Below are 26,841 nucleotides of genomic sequence, written 5' to 3' on the forward strand. Positions count from 1 at the left end.
GAGCTGACATTCTAGCCTTAACAAAAAATAAAAGGGCCAGCCTGCCTGTCAGTCCAGATTCTCAGCCTTAAATGATCAGTTACTTTAAGAAACTAGAACTGCTTTTGTCTATTTGATACACAGAAACAAACAAGGTTATATTTATGAAAGACTATGTACCATATTACAACTACACAGTGTATCAACCGCACAAAATAGAAAGGTGTGCTCAGTTTGAGAATACCAACCTCAAATTTAATTAGAAAGAGCAGAGGGGAGAGAAACATCAGCTTATATTTTATTAAATATATTCCTGTAAACAATAGTGTGACCATATGAATATAATTTGCAATAGATCTCAATTATGCTGAATGTCTCCGATAGACTAGAACAAACAGAGTATCAAATATGCATAAAATTGAATTTGCTATTACCTACAGGCATAGTAAAGAGATGCAGGTCAACCTACATGAATATAACTGCTAATACAGACTGAGAGCTTCTCTTCCCTTTCTCCTGGCACTGAATCAAATAAATACTACCGATTTTAGTAAACTCCTTAAGTCAAATCCTGTTCAGCTTATGGACATGAAGGAGCCCTTCGCTGGAAATGCTCACACAAGTAAGGCAAGCAAGATTTGGTATTGTAATTACAAATCTTTATTACAAGCCTGTCAGAGTCATATAGCAACAACAACAAAACCAAACAAAAAAATGCACCACTGGAATTTTTAACAGAAAGTTTCCCTGCATGGGAGTGTTTATTTCAATTTGTATCACAGTTGTTATAGCAGCCCAAAGGGTTCCCCTTCTGCTAGGCACTGCATAAACATGGAGTAAAAAAACTTCCCCCTTCCAAACACTACTTAACAAGTACACTTAAAACATAAGTTTCTGACATTAACTCACAAAAATCAAGGAAATTCAGAGCTAAAATCATTGTTAAAATTCAGCAGCTGTTCTTTAGCAGATAGTTACAAAAGGTCACTCTAAAAAACTTATCTTTAAAAACCACCATGTCATCACTGTAACATTTTAGGAGGAAAGCCTGGTTCACAGGATGCATAGAAACAGTTGCCTGAACTATGCTGACCTCTCTGATTGTGCCAGTCAACAAAGAAATAAACCACATCATGTTGATTTCAGCTGCATTAGAAACAAGTATTTGGAATTGGGAGAAAAATAAGGAAACAAATGCTTGTCAGATGGAACTGACAATCTGAAAGGAAAAAACATTTTCAAAGCTTCTAAGACAGTATAATATTACAGTTGTTGTACAAGCTAAAAGCTATTACAGGGCTGTTTATTTGGTTAAAAGGTTTGCGGGGGAGGGGGAGAGGAGGTAAAACTCAAAAAGAATGTTGTGAAAACTCAGCAGAAGTGCGGCTCTACATATGGGAAATTCCTATTTAAAATATTTTGGAGAAAACAGGAAATAAAAGAATGAACAATAGTATTAATAAACCTTAAACAAAATCTCTCCCTCCTCCAGATTTCTCCAGCATGTCATGTCTTTTACATGAGTGCAGTTGTAGCTATGTCAGTCCCAGGATATGAGAGAGACAAGGTGGGTGAGGCATTATCTTTTATTGGACCGACTTCTGTTGGTGAGAGAGACCAACTTGCAAGCTTACATAGAACTCTTCTTCAGGTCTGGGAAACAGTCAGCAAGCTTGTCTCTCTGACCAACAGAAATTGGTCCAATAAAAGATATTACTTCACCCACCTTGTCTCTCTAATGTCTTCTACATGTAAATTCTTATACTACTGTTTTTATTTTGTGTTCTGCTTAACCCAAAGCACAATGGATCTGATCCAAAGCCCTCTGAGGATTTGTCCATACTTGAAATGCTACAGTGGCATAGCTGCACCAATGTAGCGCTTCAGTGTGGACACTACCTATGTCAACAGGAGGGGTTCACTAGTCAGCACAGATAATCCACCTCCCCCAGAGTTATTACCTAGGTCGACAGAAGAATTCTTCCAACACCCTAGTGAGTCAGATTGGTTAAACTATGCTGTTTAAGGAGGGGTTCACACCTATGAGCGACATACTTACGCCACCTTAATTTTTTAGTACAGACCAGGCCTAAATTAATTGTTTCATTTCAATGGGCTTTGGATCGGGCCTAATCTTGGCTCATAAAATTACAACACTAACAACAAATACATTAAGGATTTTTAAGACAAAATAACTCCCTCCACGAAGTATGTGTGATGATTAATGAACTAGTCAGTGCAAAGAATAATTGAAGAATAATACAAACACAACAAAATGCCTTGCAGTACTTATTTTTGACACACAAACTCAGTGATAGATAATCCAAAAATATTTTCCAAACTCCTGCATTTTATATAATGCTTCAAAAAAATTATGGGGATTTAAAACCCCAAGAATAGATTTTTATAATGAAACCAGTCAAATAACTTTACATATTCCAGCCAAAATGGTATTATTATAATCAAAGCTGTTACACTTATTAAAAAAAAAAAAGTGAAAAGTTCTGTTTATCTTTTGCCTGGGGAAAGGGCAACAAAGCAAGTGCAAGGGTGGTTAGTATTCATAATGAGTCTCATAAATAAAGGAAATTATGTGCACAGTTATTCATAAAGTACTTTTTCCTCCTTTTGTTTACTGTCCTGTAAGGTTCCGTACACTAAAAACAGGAAGAATGAAAAAGGCTGACGCAGTCAGGAACATCCCTATTGTGTTTACTTTCTGAAGTTTCACATGGATTAGAAAGCAGCATTATATGAAAGAGCCTGAAAAGTGACATATGAAGTAGTCTACTTGAACATATAAAGAGAATGTCTCAGAATCTAATGGTCACATTTTCTTCATTTGTTTCCCAACACCTCAATTCCTTCTAGAATGCCTGTACTTATTGCCTGTATTTCTCATGTGATCTCCCAGCACTTTAAAGACCAATCCTACACTAAATGTCTAGCATTTCGTATCTAAGAGAGTGTGCTAATGGATTCTCTGTTTTTTAAAAAAAAATCAAATGCTTTTTAAAAAACAGTATTTAATTTTTTGTACTGAACAGATTATAAACATTGTCAGGGATATCTACTCAAGTTCCAGGACTGACAAACAGGAAGAAAAATTAATGTCATGACTACTGTTATCATAAAACCTCATATGCTGAATACAAACATCTGCTTTAAAGTGAACTGGCAGGAAAACAAGCAGTTATATAAAGCAATTTAAACAATTCCCATGGCTCTAATTTACTGGGTCCTTATGGGAAAACTGATTACCTCCATAGAGATCCGTCTGTGTATCCGGTTCCTGAGGCAAACACCTGTAGGAGATTGGACTTCATCAGATGATGTTCCAGAAGCTTGGTCACTTTCACCATCTGATCCCATTTTCAGATTTTCATGTACTATGTCTAAATGAAAAAAAGTCAATCATTATTCTTCTAAACAAATCTCATATATGAAGAAGCATTGTAACCTTTATTATGTACTGCTTCCTGTCAGATCTAGAGGCTCACTATCACAATACTATTCTTGCTATTCTCTTTTTATGGCTCAGAAATAGCATAAAAAGATAAAGTCTTAAAAATACTTTCCCAATAAACCATGCATACATACATCAATGTGTATTAATTTTCCATTATTATTCTAATTTAAGCTGTGGTAGCACCCACCATGTGCTATCCATGTTCCAAACACAAAGACGGACATAGTTCCAGTCCCACCCCATAGCCCTTGAGTCCTCAAATTCTTGAGCTTGTTTCAATTCTCTTTTTTGTGCTATTCTTGGAACAGGAAAATTCCATTTTCTAGGGAAATCCTGAGAGTTCAGAGAAAAATCGGAGACCTCATTAGTTAGAAAATGTGATGCCTAAGGCAAAAATATTCAAATTTGTGTGCCTAACATTAGGCATGTAAATCAATATTTAAAGAGAGAGGAAAAAAAAACAAAAACGGGTGGCCTCATTTTCAGAAGTGCCAAGCATGGGAACTTCAGGTGCTCAGAACCTCTGAAAAGATCAGGCCAGTTCTGTTCAGGTGCCTAAGTACAGATTTAGGATGAATAAATGGATTTTGCAGAGAACTTGATGTAATTACGTATTTCTTGGAGGGTGGGGAGGGAGGAATTGAAATTGATTCACTTGGGGAAGATTTATGTAATGGGCTGCCTATTTTAATGATGTGTGCAATTTTTATGTAAACGGCATAAAATATTTGTCTCTCAAGCCCCTACAGAAAAATCACTAAAAAAATAGACATGAACCAATGGCTATATCTCCCAGGCCAAAAATGCTCAGCTCCAGCAGGGAAATGGGGCAAAGAACTAAGTAGTTCAAGATGCCTTTACTGACAGAGAGAAGAGGGAGGGATAAGGGAGGCAGGAGAGCAGCAGCTTCCTTCTGAAGGCCAACAGGACACTGAACCTGGAAAAGGATCCAGTAGCCCACCACTGCCTCCCAAGATCTATAATAAAAATGCCTGTGCCCAAATGAATCCTAGGGAACAAACAATCCAATAAAAGATGTGTCTCAAAAGATAGAGAGGCAGCCTCTTTGAATCTAGGAACAAAACACACAAAAAGATAACCTGAGAACAGATTTTCCCCAGAGTACAAAAGAGAATTGGAGGGCCCCCAGAAATTGTTTAATTTTAGAGGTAAAATTCTGCTATCTCAAAAAGCCAGGCAAACCCTGTTCCATCTCACCCCAAAATATTTGAAGATATTGTTGATCTTCATTCTAAATTATTACAACAATATAGAAGACAAAGGATGGGAGAATGTTCCATCTATCAGTGTGCTGGAAAGTTGGCCTTTCTCTGGGAGAAGTAAAGGTTATCATAAAAGGCGTCCCAGAACATATCCTAGAAAAGAATTTGTGAGTGAGTGACCAGAACCTGCCAAGACTGAAGTTTTGAAAAGATCAAATTCTTCTTCAGACCAGGAGACTCTATAGTTCAGTGGTTCTCAATTTTTACTGGTGACCACTTTTACATAGCAAGCCTCTGAGTGTGACGCCCCTTATGAATTAAAAACACTTTTTAATATATTTAACAGTATTATAAATGCTGGAGGCAAAGCGGGATTTGGGGTAGAGGTTGACAGCTCACGACCTTCCATGTAATAACCTCGTGACTCCCTGAGGGGTCCTGACCCCCAGTTTGAGAACCCCTGCTATAGTTCCTTTTACAGGATAGAAAATTGGTATAAAAAGAGTAGCTGATTCACACACAAAATAGAATGTGGATTTAGGCTTAAAGTGCTTCAGTGAAACACACAGATTCATAAAAAACATGATACTGACATGAAGATGAACTGTCTCCTGGGGATGAATTTAGCAATGATATGGAAATACATGAATAAGTTGGATTCTAATAAAATCCAAGCTACTATGGTATGTTCACAGTATTTCACCTTCATGATTTGGACTGGATGAAAGTAAAGGAGCTGCTCTTCTTCCATAACGAGGCAGCATGCAGGAAACATTTGACAAATATTTACCTCAGGTTCAAAACCTAGAGGCACCTTGTTGTGAGCTAAAGATATTTCAGGACTTTCAGAAATGGATGCCTAAACGTTAGAATCTTAATTACATAATCAGGCAACTAAATCAGCAGCTAGATTTTCCAAAGAGGTGAGCAAGCATCTCAGTCCATGTTAATCCCCTTTCATGAGTCTGTGAAGGTATGTCTACACTGCAATTAAAAACCTGAGGCTGGCCTGTGCCAGCTGACTCGGCCTCGTGGAGCTCAGTTTAAGGGTTTGTTTAATTATGGTGTAGGCGTTTGGGCTTGAGCTGGATCCCAGGCTCCATGACTCTGCAAGGTGGGAGGGCCCCAGAGCTCTGGCTGCCCAAGCCCAATCTACACTGCAATTAAACAGCCCCTTATCCCGAGTGCCTTAGCCAGAGTCAGCTGGCATGGGCCAGCCACAGTGGCCTAACTGCAGTATAGACATATCCGTAGAATATATATCACTAGAGCCCTGCATGGATACAAAATCTGTATCCACAACCGATCCACAAAAATGGTCTGTGGATGTAAAGCGGTTATCAATGGATTTGTAGGGCTCTATATATCACTCCTTCTGGTGAGTTGGGAGCTTTTTTGTTTAAAACAGTCCATAATGAATTATGTGAAAAATTATTGCTTGTGGATGTGAAGGGATTATTGAAAATATTATCTGCAGTATAACTGTTGGTCTCAGAACTTTCATAATTATCAATAGATTCCAAGGCCAGAAGGGACTACTATGATCATCTAGACTGACCTCCTGAATAACACAGGACATAGAACTTCCCCAAAATAATTCCTAGAGCAGATCTTTCAGAAAAACGTCCAATCTTGATTTAAAAATGATGAAGAATCCACCACAACCCTTGATAAGTTGTTCCAGTGGTTAATTACTCTGTTAAAATGTTACACCTTATTTCCAGTCTAAATTTGTCTAGCTTTAACTTCCAGCCACTGGATCGTGTTATACCTTTCTCTGCTAGACTGAAGAGCCCATTATTAAATATTTGTTACCCACATAGGTACTTCTAGACTGTAATCAAGCCACCCCTTAAACATCTCTTTGTGAAGCTAAACAGACTGAGCTCCTTGAGTTTTTCACTGTAAGGCATGTTTTCTAACCCTTTAATCATTCTTGTGGCTCTTCTCTGAACCCACTCTAATTTATCAACACCCTTCTTGAATTGCGGACACCGGAAATGGACACAATATTCCAGCAGCAGTTGCGCCAGTGCCAAATACAGAGTTGAGACAGCCTCTCTACTCCTACTCCTGTTTATATATCCAAGGATTACATTAGTCCTTTTAGCCACAGCATCACACTGGGAGCTTATGTTCAGCAGATTATTAACCATGATCCCAAATCTCTTTCAGAGTCACTGCTTCCCTGGATAGAGTCCCCCATTGTATAAGTATAACCTAGGTTAGTATCCAGATCGCTCTGTATCCGTAACCTGCTCTTTTCAAACCACTCCACCAAATTTTGTGTTATCTGCAAACTATCACTAATGACTGTGTTTTCTTCCATGTCATTAATAAAAATAGTAGGTACCTAATGCCTGGTCTACACTGGAGAGGGGGTGAGCTAAATCGGTCTAAGTCACACAATTTCAGCTACGAAAATAGCGTAGCTGAAGTCGACGTACTTAGAGCTACTTACCGTGGTGTCTTCACTGCAGTAGGTTGACTGCTGACACTCCCCCGTCGACACCGCTTACACTTCTTGCTCCGGTGGAGTACCGGAATCGACGGGAGAGTGCTCGGCTGTCGATTTACCACGTCTTCACTAGACACGATAAATCGACCCCCACTGGATCGATCGCTCCGGAGGTAAGTGTAGACATGCCCTAAATATGAACATTTTAGGCTTCTATTTTTGAAAACCTTGGCTTTGTTATATTATGGTATAAAGGCGTACTTTTGTCAATAAAACCCTTAAATGAGGATTTTTTGTGTGTTCAATAAAAAAATTACTGCAATCTTACATTTGAGGTTTTAAAACTAGAAAAGCCAGGAATGTTAATGTTAACCTTAACTATCACTCTGTATGCATGCATTTGACAAGTTTCATAAGGTGATCAAATAACATTGGGCTATATAACCTATTTGGGCTAACCTTTGCTCTGAATAGGTTGGTATGTCCCAAAACCAGCATCTATGGTCTTCAAGACTTCTGTGATAGAAATAGGATTTTTTTTTTAATCAGATTGGGCTCACTGACATCTGCAGCAACTCTCTATTTAGCTATTCATGTTAATTTTTTGTACATACCCAATTGTAAATAAGCAAATGATAATCAAATCTTGGCATGAAAGACTAGTAATTAGGATACAGGATGGGAATTGAGGAAGTGCAATTAAAAGGAAGGAATACCCTCATTTAATTTGCAAGCAATCCATCCCAGAAGAAATTTGAACTGGGAAAGTTCTACCAACTGAGCTAAATTAATATCCATTATCAGTCAGTAGTAAGTCATGACACCCTCTTTCAAGCTTCCATTATTACACCCTCCGTCCTGCTGCTGAAAGTCACTGTGACTTCCACATTTGATTCCTTCCAAGATACACTAACCAACCAACGTACCTTTCAATTAGTTGTTTATTTTTTTAAACAATAACAAGGATATGACAAATTGAGTTGGTAACTTGGTAAGAGTGGTGAGCAGTGCTTTCCATTAGTAAAGTTTCAAAACTAATGGATTCCCCTCTCTCTCTCTGAAATGGAACGGAAACCTAGTTCATATTAATTAAATTCTACTGTATGGTGAGGAAACTCTCACTCAAACAAAGGATTGACAAACTTGTATATGGACCTACTGGGGTCCCATGCAGATGATGGGTAACTCCTGCATGGTGCTTCTTCTGTGACAGCACTGTGACAATTAAAGGTCACAAAAGTAATTGCAATTCGATTACCATGATGTACAGTACTTCTCTGCTGCTACAGTAATAGGGACAGCACAAGAAAAACATGACACTGCAAAGTGCAGATAGCAACCAGCCAGAGACTCCAGCTAGTAGAGACAGAAGAAACCAAAGCGTGGACTGCTGCCCAGGGGGGAAGGGGTGAAATGGGACTGAGCTAGTGCCACCTATCCCCTCAGCATCCTCTTGGACTCAGAACTGTGGAGGAGATACCACTGCACGCATAGGGGGCACTAGGGGGTGCCTCCCCCTTGTGAACCTAGGAGAAAATTGCAGAATGGAGCCAGCTGGAGACTCCTGCTGCCAGGAGCAGAAGCAGCCAAGGTAGGGACCTTTGATACTTGCGATATTCAAAAAGCTTTGTATGGTTCTAACTGGACTTTCTCTGCCCTGTGCCGATTGCCTGTTTGCTCCAACCTTTCCCCCACCCTCCATCTCTTCACCCCATACCTGCCGCTCTTGCCCCCTTTTCCCTTGACCTATCCCCTTTTCTTTCCATTTAGCTGATCCTTTCCTAACTCACACAGCTCCCCCTCACCAAAAAAACCTCCATACACATATACACCACAGAACTAACAGAGCATTTGATACCTCACATTGTTCACTCTGCTTCTGTTTTATACCCCCTGCCCCAGCCTTTGTCTATTTAGACTGGTCCCTGACTCAAAGAGCTTACATTTACTATTCTGTGTTTGCATGGTGCCACTACACAATGGGAACCCATCCTTGGTTGGCCTTTAGACACTACCATAATACATAAAAAACGGTTACCTACCTTTTCATAACTGTTGTTCTTCGAGATGTGTGGCTCGTGTCCATTCCATTCTAGGTCTGCGCGGGCCAACGTGCGCGGTCGTCAGAGATTTTTGCCATAGCAGTATCTGTAGGGTCAACTGTGGCGCCCCCTGAGTGCCACGTTCATGCGTCAGCATATCAGGTGCCGCCGGCCCTACACCCTCTCAGTTCCTTCTTGCCGGCAACTCCACCAGAGGGGCAGGATAGGTAATGGACATGAGCAACACATCTTGAATAACAACAGTTATGAAAAGGTAGGTAATCGTTTTTTCTTCTTCCAGTGCTTGCTCATATCGATTCCATTCTGGGTGACTCACAGTCAATGTCCATGGAGGTGGGCTCAGAGTTCAGGGTCTTGCAGCTTGCAGCACTGCTCTGCCAAAGCCAGCATCATCTTGAGCTTGCTGAGTAAGCGCATAATGAGACGCGAACATGTGGACAGACGACCAGGTAGCGGTCCTAAAGATCTCTTGGATTGGTACCTGTGCCGGGAAGGCTGCTGACAATGCTTGTGCCCTAGTCGAGTGTGCTGTCACGATTGCCGGTGGAGGCACCTTTGCCAGCTGATAGCAGTAGCAGATCCAGGACAAAATCCTCTGAGCAGACATATTTCATTCTGTCTGCCACTTCATTAACTTACGGAAGGGGTTTGTTCTATCTATGTAGAAGGCCAGCGCCCTCCTGACATCCAGATGTGCGCCTCATCTGACGTATAAGGCTTTGGAAAGAAGACAGGTAAGTATATGTCCTGGCCAGTATAAACCTGGGTAACGACCTTGGGCAGAAATGCTGGGTGCAGTCACAGCTGGATCTTATCCTTGTAGAAGACTCTATAGGGCAGTTCTGAAGTAAGTGCCCTGATTTTGGACACCCTGCGAGCTGATGTTATCGCAACCAGGAATGAAATCTTCCAAGAGAGAAGCAGGAGAGAACAGGAAGCCAGAATCGCTGGGAGGCCCCATGAGCTCGACAGCACAAGATTCAGGTCTGATGGAGAGATAGAATCCCGGACACACGGGTCGATCTACCTGCCTTGGAATGGAGGGTGGAAAGCCGAGATAGTGGCTCGGTGGACCTTGTTCGATGACAGGGACAAACCTTGGAGGTGCAACAGATAGTCCAGGATCTCCTGCAGCGAAGCCTGCTCAGCCCAGAGATGCCGTTCGGAGGTCCAGCACGCAAACCTTTTCCATTTGGCCAGGTAAGTCACTCCGGTGGAGGGTTTCCTGCTACCCAGCAAGACCTGTCGAACACGGGGAGAGCATGCCCGTTCGTCCGCGCTCAGCCATGCAGTAGCCATGCTGTCAAGTGCAGTGCCGCCAGATTCGGGTGCAGAAGGCTGCCATGGTTCTGGGATAGCAGATCAGTCCATAGGGGCAGCTGCAACGGGATGGCTATTGAAAGGCTCAGCAACATTCGGGGGCTATTAGAATAATCTTTGCCCTGTCCTGCTTGATCTTCACAAGGACCCTGTAAATCAACGGCATTGATGGGAAGGCATACAACAGAGCCTCCGACCACAGGATGAGAAACACGTCTGATAGTGAGCCCCTGTCCATTTCCCAGATCGAACAGAACACGTGGCATTTCCTGTCCTGCCTGGATGTGAACAGGTCCATCTGGGGAGTCCCCCACCACTAGAAGATTATGCTGACCACCTCTGGATGGAGCGACCACTTGTGGCAAGACGAGAAGGTCCTGCTGAGATGATCTGCTAAGACATTCCTGGTTTCGGGCAGTCTGCAGTTACCAGATGAATAGCATGCCACACACAAAAATCCCAAAGGCGGAGAGCTTCTTGGCAAAGGGCTGACGACCTGGCTCCGCCCCGCCTGTTGATGTAATACATCATGGAGACATTGTCCAACAGGATCTGCACCACGTTGCCCTTCAGGTGGACAAGAAAGCCTGGCAGGCCAGGTGAATCGCTCTAAGCTCCCTGACCTTGATATGGAGGGCCAAACTGTCCTACAGCCAGCGGCCCTGGGTGCTCAACTTGCCAAGGTGGGCTCCCCAGCCCAGGTCTGAAGATTGGAGACCAGGGTCAGCGATGGGGCCAGGGCGGGAACTACATCCAATACTGACCCAGGGTCCAACCAACAATCCAGGGATGACCGGATGTGATCCGGCATCCTGACTACCCGGTCTAGGTCGTGCCTGTTGGGTATGTAGACCGACACCAGCCATGCTTGCAGAGGCTGGAGATGGAGCTGGGCATGACTGACCATGTATGTACATGTGAGCAGGTGTGAGCCGTGGTGAGCAGGTGGTTCTTCACATGGGAGAACAGGTCCAACATGGCCTGAAAATGCACTTTTGGAAGGCTCTGGCTCACGTGGAGTCTAGAACTGCCCCAATGAAATCTATTTGCTGGCCCAGCATTAAGGTGGATTTTTTCTCGTTTATTAACAGGCCCAGATCGCGAAAGGTGGAATGCACCAGATCGAGGTTCCGCTGCACAAAGGGCAGCACCATGAATTGAAAATGGCGTCCGCCCTCTATGAAATGGAGGAAACGCCTGTGACCTTGAAATATGGAAATAAGCATCCTTGAAGTCGAGAGTGGCATACCAGTCTCCTGGATCCAGGGAAGAGATGATGGAGGCCAGGGAAATCATGCGAAACTTCAACTTTCTGAGAGACTTGTTGAGGCAACGCAGGTCCAGAATGGGTCTTTCAAGATTAGGAAGTAGCGGGAATAGAACCTCTCCCTTTCCTTTCATGTCCCGAGGGACCTCCTCCACTACCCCCAGGTGCAGGAGGTTCTTGACCTTTTGAACAAGGGGTTGCAGAGTATAGCCCTGAGATACTATGTCCAGCACCCAGCAGACTGAGGTGACTGGCAACCAGGCCAAATGGTAGGGATGAAGACAGTCAAGGAAAGAACAAGGTGGATCCAGGGAGTTGACTGGGGCGTTGCTCTTGAGCACACCTTCCCCACATAGGAGAAGTGGTTTTTGGGGTGGGCATTGTCTCCTCTACCCTGACCGCCAGTGCCATCAACTGTTGCTCCAAGGTGGCGGCAAATCAGCGGTGCCACACACACTCCAATAAGGGTGAAAATGTTTACAAATACGACACTTGTCCTTCACATGCGATTCCCCCCAACACTTGAAGCAGCTGCTGTGGGGGTCACTTACAGGCATAGTCCTGTTAAGCCCTGCGTGGACTGTAAACCCCGGAGACCAGGGCAGACCCACCTGGGGCAAAGTCCCCACTGGGACTCTAACTTCTAACCACGCTTAACAACTACTTAACACTAAGTCAGAAGGGACAAAACCGCTAGCCCATGCTATGCAAGGAAAGGTGCTCCGACTAACCACAGTGGGCGGTAAGAAGGAACTGAGAGGGCGTCGGACTGGTGATGCCTGATATAGCGATGCATGAGCACGGCACTCAAGGGGGCGCCACAGCCTACCCTACGGATACCTGAGCCTGAAAAGGAGCCAGAATTTACCAATGTACATTGCCAAAGAGCCACAGTAATACGTCAGCAGCCCATCAGCTCCCCCGCCCCCACTCCCAGCGCCTCCCGCCCACTGGCAACCCCGCTAATCAGCGCTTTCCTCTCCCTCCCCACTCTTCCTGATCAGCTGTTTCGTGGTGTGCAGGAGACTCTGCGGGGAGGGGAAGGAGCGAGGGCGTGGCAGGCTCAGGGGAGGGCACGGGAAGGGGCAGAGCCAGGGGTTGAGCAGTGAGCACCCGCTGGCATATTGGAAAGTTGGTGCCTGTAGCTCCAGCCCTGGAGTCGGTGCCTATACAAGGAGCTGCATATTAACTTCTGAAAAGCCGCATGTGGCTCCGGAGCCACAGGTTGGCCACCCCTGTGCTAAGGCAAAAATCTCTGACGACCGCGCACGCGGGCATGCACACATATAGAATGAAATTGACATGAGCAAGCGCTCGAAGAATTCCCATAATCCATGCCAATGCAAGATGGCAAAGATGTAGGAGTCTTCACCATTTATAAACCTCATATGATTTGAAAGACAAACATCAAATCAAAATGGCCACAAACATTTTAATACATTACGAAGATAAAGTCTATGAGACTATGAATAAAATGACACTTCCTAGTCAGATTTAGGTTCAGAAAAAAATAAGGTTTAATAAAACCTAAGACCAACAGAAAAGCTTCAAAAGGGAACAAGCTGTTTACAAAAAAATTATCTTACTACGTCTGCAACCCTAACACTGCAGTCTGAATTCATGTACTCCAAGGGGAAAAAACCCACCAATGTTTCGCCAACAATTTTTATGTGAATGGTATCATTCAAAAGCAAACAACCTGTGGATGTAGAATTCCAGTACATTTTTTTTTTTTAATCAAGTCAACATTTCCTTAAAGGCTACTGTTTTGTGCTGGACTGTTCCACGGATGATTTTCCTCCTAATGTTATTATCCCACTAGTGGGAAAGAGGAACAAATGAAGAGAAGAAGTGGAAAAAAGGGAAGGATAAGGAGAAGTAAAAGATGAAGGGTGCGTGTGTTTGCATGATTCATTTCTGATATCACACTTCCAATGACGAGGATGTCACTATCCCACTGAACTATGATCATCCAATATGGCAGCAGAAAAGGATGGAAAGACAAAGAAAAGACAAGAAAGAGCAGGCGCAGTTACACTAATCCTGGGACATGCTGCCAGCTAGCATGTAATTAATTTAAACTTTCACTGATTCGTGAAATGGGGGTGGGGGTGGGGGAGTTAATCTCAGAAAGAAAGAAAAAAAAACTTCCAAAGAACCCAGGTATGGAGGGACAGAGATAAAAGGAGACAGCAAATTGTAGGAGATAGAGATAACTAAAAATAAGTTACTCAAAGGTCCATGAAGTGCTAATTACAGAATGCAAGATTAACATGTTAACTGATGTATTCGCAGCATCACTTTACATGTAAAGAAGCAATAACTGCTCTGAAAATTGTCTTGCATGTGTTATTTCAAGAAGATAATTATGTAGCTGCTGGTTAGGTCTAAAGAGCTCTTATTTTGGAGAAAAAAATTGGTACCCAGCATCTTCTTCTAGCTCCTACTTGTCATATCCACCATGCTGTAGCTATGAAAATACAGACAAGTTTTACTTCAACACAATGCAAAAAATAATGCCCAGAGTTTAAGATTCTCAGATTTTGAATTCCACTTTAATATAGAAAAGTTAACAGCCACCTCAAAAATAAAGCCAATGACACACATTCCCCCACAATACTACTACAACTTTTCGGCTAGAAAATAGCTGTTCTAAGATAAATGTTCATGAAGTATTTTCTCTTATGCAACTAATGATTTAGTTAAACATTTGTAGTGAAAGTCTGAAGAATCAGGTATTTCCTCACAACTCATGTATAGAGAAAACCTACAATTTTAGAAATAAGTATTTTTTCATAAAAAAGTACAATATCCAAAAATGTACATTAATCCTATTATTGTACAGAATTTAAATGTTACATCTGACAAACCAGTTGACTTCTTTGCATCTATCCACACAAATGAATTATCTACATAGAATTAAATATTTACACTCTGCCTTTCCATGAGATGCATGGGGCTGCTCCTCATTCAGCTCAAGCAAAGCCTAGCTATGCAAAAAGTATGGGCATTTGACGCCCTCAGACTACATCAGGAAGTGATCCCTGAAGACTGTGCAGAGGAGGGAAATCCTACTCTTCCCTATGATGGGACCAGCTGCACAGTTCCACAGTCAGAGGCAGAAACACTCTGTACTGTGTGGTTAGGAGGGAGAGGCAGAGAGCAGAAAGGTAAGGCTGAAAGGGAACAGTTAATATTACAGAACACAGTAAAATACAGATGGTTCTGCTCTAGTCTCAAAGATGCACAGTTCTAGCCTTGGAGGAACCTGCCTGAATACCACTTTCATTTGGCACTAGGATCAGAAGTGAAAGGAGAAGCGCAAAAAAATTCATAAAATTTGCATTAATTCTCAATTGATCCTTTTTTTCTAGTACCAACCAGTGCTGTCAAGCGATTAAAAAAATTAACTGCGATTAATCATGTGATTAAAAAAATTAATCACAATTAATCGCACTGTTAATAATAGAATACCATTTATTTAAATATTTTTGGATGTTTTCTCCATTTTCAAATATATTGATTTCAATTACAACACAGAATACAAAAAGTGTTCAGTGCTCACTTAATATTTATTTTTGATTACAAATATTTGCACTGTAAAAAACAAAAGAAATAGTATTTTTCAATTCACCTAATACAAGTACTGTAGTGCAATCTCTATCATGAAAGTTGAACTTACAAATGTAAATATATGTCCAAAAAATAACTGCATTCAAAAATAAAACAATGTACAACTTTAGAGCCTACAAGTCCACTCAGTCCTATTGCTTGGTCAGTCAATCGCTCAGACAAACAAGTTTGGTTACAGTTTGCAGGGGATAATGCTGCCCACTTCTAATTTACAATGTCACCTGAAAGTGAGAACAGGCATTCACATGGCACCGTTGTAGCCAGCGTCGCAAGGTAGTTACATGCCAGATAAGAAGCAGGCAGCAGTATCTCTCATAAATGTAAACAAACTTGTTTGTCTTAGCGATTGGCTGAACAAGAAGTAGGACTGAGTGGACTTGTAGGCGCTAAAGTTTTGCATCGTTTTATTTTTGAGTGCAGTTATGTAACAAACAAACAAACATCTACATTTGTAAGTTGTACTTTCACGATAAAGAGATCGCTTGTATGTATTACTTGTACTACAGTACTTGTATGAGGTAAATTGAAAAATACTATTTCTTGTTTATCATTTTTACAGCACAAATATTTTTAATCAAAAATAATATAAAGTGAGCACTGTACACTTTGTATTCTGTGTTGTAATAGAAATCAATATATTTGAAAATGTAGAAAAATCCAAAATATTTAATACATTTCAATTAATATTCTATTGTATTGTATTAACAGTTTTTTTAGTTAATCGTGTGAGTTAACTGCGATTAATCAACAGCCCTAGTACCAACTAAGAACACAATAAAAATAATTTAAATTATTACAAAGTGCTCATAGCAATTGGCTTTTTTTTGCCAGTGTGCGAAATTAATGGTGGCCTAGGGCCAGCAATATAACAAACCACTGAACAAATTTTTTAAAAAATCATTATTTGCCCCAAAGAGTAAGAACACAAAAACTGCTGAGATCACAACAAAAAGATTTACACAAACTGTGATTATGATTAAAAGAATTAACTGACAGTTCTTTGCTTAGATTTCTTAAAAGTTAAACACATACCACATTTTTTCCCAACCCAAATAGCCAAAGAACCCATAATTTCTGGCATATTCAATTAATGTACCTTCTGTAAGTTTTTAAATACTGTGGTCATAGGTACCTTAGACATCACTAAAATAGATAATGTTTTGTAACTGTTACACATGTCATTAAAGGGATACGTGGGCGATTTCCGTGAAATAACACCCTGTATGCTCTTTTTTTCAATTGTCTTCTTTAAAATCTTAAATGAGACATTCAACAATTTAAAGTCTTGTTTCTATGACAACCTTAGCAATACTTTTGCATTCCCAGAACAGCTTTAGAATTAAAGTATAAGAACTGTATCTGCTGTGAAGAACAATATGGATATCTTAATATATAAATGACCAAAATAGTAAATTACCTAATCTGCTTCCATTCCTAGGCATTGCCATGAAAGAGCCAAGGCTGCCTCCTATAACGCTATGTGGTCTCCGTAAAGGGGGCTTCTTGAAAGATCCCGTGTATTGGTGAAGAAATGAGTGCATACTGTGAGACGTCGGAGGCCTGCCATTCTTCACAATAGGCTCTATAATTCACAAGGCCCAAATGTTCATCCCGATGAACAAGTGAGAGATTCAGGAACATGTCAGAAGAAAAAGAAGAGAAAATTGTTACTATGCAGATAATCTCCACTCACTGGATGTTTTACTTTTTCAGTATTGAAGATAGTTGGAGAAGACAGTATTACTGGAATTCCCTTACTGGAAAACTATTACAGACAAAAAAATGTTAAACACTCCAGAGCTTGCATGAAGATCCACAACATCTGAAGTTGGGTCAATTCTTTAACAACTGTAGGTTTTCCACAAAAAACACTCGCCACAAAAACCATAAAACCAAAAATTCCAAGCATCAAAAGCAGATTTCAGACCAGAAGATACCCATTTAAAGTTTGCATAGATATTTATTTCCTTTAAGCTTACTTAGCAATGGCTTCATCTTCACCATCATGTTTATATGAACCTTGCAACTTCTAGTTTGCATGAGGGGCAAATTCCAGCAAGCGCGTGCCTGGGGTGGCAGGGAAGCGGCCTGCCGGTCGCTATGAGGGCAGACGTCAGGCTGCCCTCAGCGGCATGCCTGCGGGAGGTCCGCCGGTGCCACGGTTTCGGTGGCAATTCGGCAGCGGGGATGCCGAAGGCGCGACACCGGCGGACCTCCCGCAGGCATGCCACCGAATCTGCATGACCAACGGACCGCGCCGCCAAAAGCTGCCTGACTGCCGTGCTTGGGGCGGCAAAAAACATAGAGCGGCTCCTGCAAATTCACCAGCGAGCCTTCAGAGGCTTATCAGCCCCTCTCCTCTTAGTAGATTTGAAATCGAGGATTTACTGTAAGCTTTAGCTGAAAGTCTACCAAACCACTCTCAGACCACAGTAGCAATGCCACAATTAAGTCTATTAACCACTTACATTATAACATCAGAATATGTAACAGGAATGTCAGACTTATTTTGGCTTTTCAGATGGGAAGATCAGAACCAAACACAGCATTTACTCACAGTAAAAAGACTGTTCTTGTAAGTATTGTTATCCTTAAATTATTTACACATACTTTCAACCTTAATTTTCTCTAAAAAATACAAGGAAAAGAAGTGTACAAAATTATTTCAACAATGTTATATTTGATATTGCAATCAGACAAAAGTCAGGGAGGAGTTACAGTTCCCTCAGCAACCTCAACTCTATTCCCTTGTATATATCTTATAATAATCATTCACAATATCATCATACAACAGATAACAACAACACCGGACAACTCAATTAATTTACCAAATTAATGGAGAAATATTGTCAATTTAAACACTTTTCCCCAGTAATATAGTAATGCATTAATCATGGAACAAACATACATGGATATAATCTTTACTACACAGGGCACACTCCTGCCCTCTAATATAAAATACCCTAAGATTTATAAAATTAGATGTTTCTTCATAACATATTGCACACAGCAATGCATACTTAAATGTTGGAGAGATGAATAGCACCTATGTACTCGAGTTAAGTACACTGTTGGTCTCTTTATAGATTCTATCAACTTTCTTTTTCCCTAACTGGTACTTTTCTTGCAGTTACACGTATGTTATTAACAAGAACAAATTAGATCAAAGAACTCTACCACAGCATAATCACTCAGGAACTAGATAACTGTGCTGCCAAATAGGAAACTGAAGCTTGAATGCAATTTGTGAAATCTTTCTTCCCTGCACCTATGGCAAATATGTCCATCACAAAGGTTCACACGTCTTCTGGGATAGGGCACAATCTGCGATGCTATTTTCCATTATGCCAGAAGCTGATTCTTATGTTGGTTCTGAAGGGAACTGAGAACCTTGTTGTTGGGAAACACAGATACACTCTCTCTCTGAAGGGATTTAGCCATGAGTATGTATTTTATGGAGAGCAGAGTTTCAAAGGCAAACCAAAATAATATTACAGCAAAAATCCAGCAACTAAATTAAATCAATGTCTTGGAGGTAAAAACTTTTGGCCATCTGATTATGATAGGTTTAAGGGGAGTGAGAAAGAAGCACATGGACATAGCTGCCCAAGCATGTACTTATAAATTAAAAAAAAAAAATGAAATTAAGAAGTAGTTGCCTTTCCACACGAATAGTATAGAAGCACAAAATCACTTTCAGTCAGCTGCTTTAGGAAAAAACTGTCCAAATAAATAATTTAGACAGTGAACAGAATGTGAAAAGACAGGCCTGCACTGCTGCAAACCTTCCTGCAGTTTTCCTCAATTAGCATCTTTCATAAATAGATACTTGTCGGAGAATATGCTGTACATGTGTTTGTGACGTAATCTGAGTCCTCATCTTCAAGGTTCTGCACATCTCTGTCCCAACTAAATCTTTATTCTTGTTTCTAATTAGATGCTACATTAGCCCTTTGGATCCACAAGTGATGCCAGCCTCACCAAGCTCAAAATTCCCTCATTCATATCTTTGTACCTTCTCCCATTGTTATTCCTTATGCCCGGAATGACCTGCAACAGGCACTCAATCCAGCTTTTCATTCAAATTTATACTGAAAATCTACTTCTTTTCCAAGTCCTAGAAATGTTGACCCACATGATTATAATGCCATCACTTCCTTAATTTATTTTAAAAAATGATCTAAGTTATCTTCACCCTCCAAGTCTCCTGTTAAGTTCTTATTTGATCTTTGTCCATCTTTTAGACAGTAAAATCCTCAGTCTGGAACCAGACATCTGGGCCTTGTATAATTCTGATCTCAGTGTCACTGCTTAACAAATAATAAAGCTAACTATGAAAATCCAAATGGTAGCTTAATAATACACCTCTACCCTGATATAACGCGGTCCTCAGGAGCCAAAAAAACTGACCGCCTTATAGGTGAGACCGCGTTGTATCGGGTTCAGTCCAGTAGGGTGTACAGGCAAAAGCCGGTACGCCGTGCCAGACTGGACCGGCTTCCCCGGCGGTGATTTAAAGGGCCCGGTGCGCCAGCCGCTGCGAGGAGCCCCGGGCCCTTTAAATCAGCACCGGAGCTCTGGCAGCCGGGCTCAGGCGGTGATTTAAAGGGCCCGGGGCTCCACACGAATTCGGATATAACACGGTAAAGCAGCGGGGCTCAGGTGGCGCTTTAAAGGCCCCGGGGCTCCCCGCTGCTTTACATCCGGATTCATGTTATATCGGGTCGTGTTCTATCGGGTTAAAGGTGTAGTTTGCTGCCTGAGATGATCTGAGGGATTTAGACTGACACTGACTGGTTATGAGTTTTATTTATGGTGAGTTTTTAAATGTTAGATACTGTTAGTAGATTTGTGAAGTCCTTCGTATTAAGGGTATGATACTTTTGTTTGAATTATAGTTGTACAGGTGTGTAGAGTTTTAAAAGGTATTTTTAATAGATCTAAATTAATAATTTTTGTGAACATCTGAAAACCATTTCCTTCTATATGTATTGTCTTATCATAAACTTCATAAACTGCTGAAGTACATTTTTTTGTGTGTGTGGACCATGTATTGCATAAAGACGACCAGAAAGAACACTATGAAAACGAACGAGAAAGGATTGTGTTTTTATAGTCACTAGTGGGATGAACTTCTATGATAGATGAATAAGGTTATTTCAGAATTTCCGACTGTCCTTTGGATAGATTTACATGATATTATACCGCTGAAAAAATACATAAAGTAATAAAAATAAAAGAACAAAAGGTCCTTGCCAAAAAACTTAAAATCTAAAGACAAAAATAGGTTCAGTACACATTAATGGCCAAGGAGCAGCTTGGATAAATAAAAAAATAAATTCACCAAAAACGTTAGACGCATACTGTTATGAGTATTACCCTAGATTGTTTGGTCCATTCTACAATTCAATAACAGGTTAATGCACTGCTGCATGATAAAAATTACTAAGTGCTCATAGCTAGTGAAATTAAGATTGCAAGACTTACCTTTTATTTATTAGCATATCTATATTGAAGATAAAATAATATAAATAGTGCATTAAAGATCTTTTTTTAATTCTAATAAGTATTCATTTTATTTCTGCCTAAAAGAGAATGCCCTACCATTATCCCCCTTCATAATAAAATAATATATTGATTATTTTGGGGACTGGGAAAAGGTAATTTTATTACATTTAAACAAGCTTACATAATGCTGGGCTGTGCATGTACAAGATACAATTTTTTATGTTATTCTATGCTGTCTATTATTTTGAGGTTTCTTACAATATTTCTAATTGCTGGTGTATTTAAAAAGAGGACTCTAAAGGAAGCTCTGTTATTGGAATACAGTTCAAAAGGCTGTTCACAATTATCTATTTAATTTATTTTGTGTTAATAAAATATGAAGTTTAAAGAGACTAATTTCTCAAGATAAAATTCAATTCCATCTGTCCCTGGATCCCATAGCGTGTCTTATAAAAACTTCATTTTTATACTGTAGGTTGTGATATCTCCGTTCACTTTAAGGGTGTTATTTTTGGAGGATTCTTAAACTCTGACTGAATAAAGTTCAAGGTGTGTGGAAGAGAGACGTGATCTCAATGCATTTTTGTTGGTGATGCATTGCAGGCTGCGTTTAATCCCTTTTCTTGTTCATCATATTTGTGTTTGATAAGTAAGTAATTTATTATATCAAATTGTTCACTGATTCTTGCTATTGTGTACCCTGGATGGTGCATTTTTACACTGTTTTAATATAAAAGGGTGTTTTTTTATTTTACAATTCCATTAAAAAAAAATCTACCTTCCAGAAGTAAAGTGACACTGTACTCATTCTTGGTGCTATATATTATGGCACTGGCACATGGGCCCAGTCACTAATCTCTGCTCGGGTTAATGTTACAGTTTACTTTAAAATTCTCTCAATCAAATTCAACTCTCTTGATCTTTGAACTGATGTTATCTTCCAATTGTTCCTTTAACAGTTTGCCACTGAAATTTCAACACTATCCTCACAAAGAATGAAAAGTGCTTTGTAAACATCCAAGAAGACAGCTATGCAGAGAAGTAAAATAAAATACGTAGCACACTTAGGTCAAACTGATGGTTTATCTTAGACACATTCTAAACAGCACCATGCTGGGAAGCTTACAGTAGAAACAAAAAAACTTCCATAATGAGGGATGATCATTGCTCCCGCTAGCTTTTTGTTACTTTTTATGGCTCCAATTCAGCAAAGCACTTACACATGTACTTAATTTTAAATACCTGATTAGTCCCAATTACATTAATGGGATTACTCTTGTGATGGGACCCATCAATGATTCCAATTTGCATAAACTCTCCCAAAATTTAACAATTCACTTTGGGGCAGTATCCCAAGAGGATACAATGTGTCCCTCCTAGTTGCAGCTGGTCATTTTTCATTATTTTCTCTGTTACTTTGGATACTTCATCAAATCCCCTTTATTCTTCTCCTGTTCAAATTAATAATTCCAGGGAGAGAAGAAGTAGAGAGTTTCTAGCAGCTGCAGTTCCCCGCACACCCTGAAGAAAAGGCAGCTCACCCAGGAAACTCCACACAAGCCTGGGACCCAGCAGCAGGCTGTTTATCCTTCTGGGGATAGGTGTCTGGGCTGGGGTGGCCATGGCTGGGCTCTGGGGAGGAGAATGCCGAATTTTGCAGAACTGTTTAACACTGAAAAGAACTACAGTAAGTTGTACAGTATCTGGTGCTTTTTGCATATGACAAGGAATTTCAGAGTTAAAAGGAAATTGGCCATTACACCTAAATATATTACCTAGGATAATATTTATAATTTTTTTCTCTTTTTAATGAATATAAACATATTTGCTTTTTTAACTGCTGATACACATGGTGCAGACTTAACACTATTTCTCCTCAAAGAGTGTTTCAAGCTTGGAACCCAAAGGTGTATATCAGAAGTATAGGATTCCATCACCTTGAACCTTAACTTGGATATAAATATAGCTGCCATCCCATCTTACTTGGATTATCTTGTTGAGGGTCTCACACTCCTGCATTCTCACTAATGTCAACTATTATTGACATAATATGAAATAGAATCTGTACAATTTACATAGCACTGAATATTTACAGCTAATGAACACACTGGTGGTTCTTTCCCAAAAAGGTGACATTGTTTATTAAGTGTTCCTTGAATAAATAGCCACTAAAGCGTATTGCTGAACTACTTCAGAACATACATATATTTCAATGTAATTACATATCTATTAACACAGGGATTCTCAAACTTCTTCTTTCTGAGGCCCCTCCAACATGCTATAAAAATTCTACAGCCCACTTGTGCCACAACAACTGTTTTTCTGCATATCTAGTAGATTAAAAGCCAAGCCCTGCGTTAGGGGGGTAGTAAGCAGGGCAACTGCCCCGGGGCCCCACAAAGGACCCGCAAAGCTGAATTGCTCAGGCTTCGGCTTTCAGCCCCAGGTAGCAGGGCTTAGGCTTCAGCTTTCTGCCCCGGGCTCCAGCGAGTCTAATGCCAGCCCTGCTCTCTGATTTATTTTGGCAGACCCTCTGAAACCTGCTCATGACCACCCCCCAGGCCCCTGGTTGAGAACTGCTGCATTAACACTCCACTGTCTCCACAAATGTGTCATGCTGCCTATGCCAAACTACTGTATATAAGCTACTCCATAAGTTGTTTAAAAATCAGGATTAATCTACAGTCTCAACTTTACCCCCTGCCTATATTTAAGAAAATCATCAACTGGGAATACCAAATTTACAAGCAATACTATCGAAATTCAATGGAATTTTAAAACATACACTGGCAACTTAAGAAACTATGAATTCTGCCAGTCTATACCTATCAAACTAAAAACTGAATTGTTGGTATATTATTAACATCACTATTGAGTTGCTGATGCATAGCAGTAACTGTGGATTCAATAACAAAAATCCTATCTTAATAGGATTTCCACCTGAAGTACATAATTAGTTGATTTAGATGTCTCATACAAATATAACAACTGCCATATCAAAATGGACCAACAGCCCATCTAGTCCAAATCTTGTCTCAAACAGTAGCCAATTCAAGATGCTTCAAAAGGGGTAGTAAAGCTCCATAGTGCAAGTGAAGTAGTTACACTATAATATAGCAAAAAAATAATTTGGTTTTTAACCATTTGGGGGGTCAATAAAAACTACTTAGAGTAGATACAAAAGAGTGAGGTCAGAAAGAGGGCGAAAGGCACTAGTGCTAAGGCCCTCCCAGGAATATTCTTAGCAGTAGGAGCTAGACACCATGGCACTTTGTGGGAATGCCACATGCGCAAATTTAGTTCTTTGCTGACTGACCTGAGGCTTGCTGGCTGCAGAAGCAGCAGAAGCAGAGAAAGAATGAACTAGGCTGAGGAAAACAAGAGCATATGAAAGCAAATGTGGGAACAGGAACACTTTGATGTTGCCAGCTGGGCCCTGCTTAGCTGCATAAGCAGCTCAGAAACTTATGCTAGGCTAGGGTGACCAGATGTCCTGATTTTATAGGGACAGTCCCGATTTTTGGGTCTTTTTCTTATATAGGCTCCTATTACCCCCCACCCTCGTCCCGATTTTTCACATTTGCTGTCTGGTCACCCTATGCTAGGCTGAGTCCCCATCTTCATTCCAAAGAGACATAGCTTGTCCCATAGTTTAGGGACAAAGCTAGAGGGAGAGGTGGAAGGAAACTATGTCAAAAGTCCTCAAAAAAACTTAGAGAGCTGCTGAAGAAACCTCTGCCTTCGAGCACGGAAGCAGACGGGCATAATGTCAGTGCAGTTCACTTTGCATCCCTTTAGAGGGCACAGACAAACACTGTATTGGGGGAGGAGGAACTATTATCTGTCTTTGACACTTGAAAAATGCTGAAAATCCCAGCCAGTTCTAAGCCTGATGGAAAAGAGGATTTTCAGGAGAGAGAAATAACAACCACAATAGATCAATATGGGAGAATGCTGTCTATGGATATGTCTACACCACAGCTGGAAGCATGCTTCCGAGAGCAGATAGACAGACATGCACTAATTCTGCTCACGCTAGAGCGCTAAAAATATCAGCGTAGCCTGTGTGTAGCATAGGTGGGAGATCAGGCTATCCACCTGAGTACAGCCCTACCTAGAGACCTTGGGTATGTACTCAGATGGCTAGCCTGAGCCGCCACCTGTGCTTCGCTGGATATGCTGCTATTTTTAGCATGCTAACTCCAGCAGAGCTAGCACATCTGTCTACCCATGCTGCAAAGCATGCTCCTAGTCCTAGCTGCAGCAGACATACACTTTGGTACCTCCCCATCCTTCTAGCTTTTCTTTTTGTTATTCTTATCTTATACCTAGAGCCCTACCAAATTCATGGTCCATTTTGGTCAATTTCATGGTCATGGGATTTCAAAAATCGTAAATTTCAGGATTTCAGATATTTAAATCTGAAATTTCAGGGTGTTGTAACTGTGGGGGCCTAATCCAAGAGGGAGTTGTGGGAGAGTCCCAAAGGTTACTGTGGGAGATCACGGTATTGCCACCCTTACTGCTGGTGGCAGTGCTGCCTTCAGAGCTGGGCTCCCGGCCAGCAGCTGCCGCTCTCCGGCCACCATACGTCCGGATTTTCCCGGACATGTCTGGCTTTTTGGTCGTCAAATCCCTGTCCGGGGGGAAATTCCAAAAAGCCGGACATGTCCGGGAAAATAGGGAGGGGTCGTGGGGCTTGGATCCGTGCTGGGGCCGGAGCTGGAGCCGCTGGGGCCGGGGCCGGACAGGCCGGTGCCCGATCTGAGCTGGAGTCGCCGGGGCTGGAGCCGCTTGGCCAGGGCCAGCGTGCTCAGCCGGAGCCGCCCGGCTGGGGCCGGTGCCCATGTCCCGGGGCCCGAGCCAAGCTGGAGGCAGAGTTGGGGCAGGGACTTTCGGAAAGGGGTGGAGTTGGGGTGGGGCCGGGGTGCGGAAGGGAGCAGAGTTGGGGCGGGGGCAGGGCCCCTTGGAGTGTCCTTTTTGTTATTTTAAAAAATGGTAACCCTACCCAGCTCTGAAGGCAGCGCCACCACTAGTAGTAGCGCAGAAGTAAGGATGACATGGTTTAGTATTGCCACCTTTACTTCTGTGCTGCTGCTGGTGAGCTGGGTGGCCAGAGCAGCTGTTGCTCTCTGGCCACCCAGCTCTGAAGGCAGTGCAGAAGAAAGAGTGACAATACCGTGACCCCTGTACAATAACCTTGTGACCCTGCCCCATGACCTCCTTTTGAATCTGGACCCCCAGTTTGAGAAACGCTGGTCTCCCCCAAGAAATCTGTATAGTGTAGGGCAAAAGTACACAAAAAACCTGATTGCGTGGTCCGTGACACGTTTTTCACAGCTGTGAATCTGGTAGGGCTCTACTTATACCCTAAGAAATATGAGAAGAGTGAAACCTTACAAAAACCCTAAATATTGGGAAGAAAACCTGACACTGCTTATCTAATTGGAAAGCAACTCTCAGACATTAATCTATGTTGCTAACCACCCTTACAACCATGAAGCTTGGCATGATTGCAAAAGGCACAAGGGTTTTTGACCACAGAAAAATCACGAGTCAGAATTTGGCATTTGTGGCTTAGCCTCAACAAGAGTTAAAAAAAAAAAAAAAAGCGAAGAGACCTTTAATTACCTTTCTAATGAAAAAAGAATGCAATAGCTCACATGCAATCATTGCTTTCTGAAACTGATTTTTGCCTGAAACATTTATTCCTCACTCACGATGCTGTGCTTAGTTTTACATTTGTTAGAATTTCATTGCTCTTGTACTCTGATTATTCTAATACAATTTTTTCCAATACAATATTAAAAGAAATAACAGCCTTTTTTCTTTTTTGGCTTGGAGATTGAACACTAAAGACAGTGAGGAAAGGTAAAGAGAAAAGGACAACAGTGAGGATCCCGCAATCTGCCTCAACAAAC

At 41.2% G+C, this 26,841-nt stretch overlaps 1 protein-coding gene and 1 long non-coding RNA gene across 6 annotated transcripts in view; both read right to left on the reverse strand.

Moving 5' to 3' along the window:
- CDK17 (cyclin dependent kinase 17) overlaps window positions 1-26,841 on the reverse strand; it is a 167,247-nt gene that overhangs the window by 44,603 nt on the left and 95,803 nt on the right. For 4 of the 5 annotated variants that reach the window (XM_065560760.1, XM_065560754.1, XM_005306517.5 and 1 more), the window contains 2 exons: window positions 16,830-16,994; window positions 3,241-3,374 (listed from right to left, as the gene is read on the reverse strand). In XM_065560760.1, coding sequence (XP_065416832.1) covers window positions 3,241-3,374; window positions 16,830-16,994 — 299 coding nt within the window. The remainder of the gene's footprint in view (window positions 1-3,240; window positions 3,375-16,829; window positions 16,995-26,841) is intronic. The other variant, XM_042859797.2, reaches the window with a different exon arrangement.
- Window positions 4,932-16,816, reverse strand: LOC135974131 (uncharacterized). Its single transcript, XR_010591316.1, has 2 exons — window positions 8,920-16,816; window positions 4,932-8,813 (listed from the first exon to the last, which is right to left on the reverse strand). It is a non-coding gene; the product is annotated as an uncharacterized LOC135974131 (long non-coding RNA).

Source organism: Chrysemys picta, chromosome 1 (genome assembly GCF_011386835.1).
Source record: "Chrysemys picta bellii isolate R12L10 chromosome 1, ASM1138683v2, whole genome shotgun sequence".
Lineage (NCBI taxonomy): Eukaryota > Metazoa > Chordata > Testudines > Emydidae > Chrysemys > Chrysemys picta.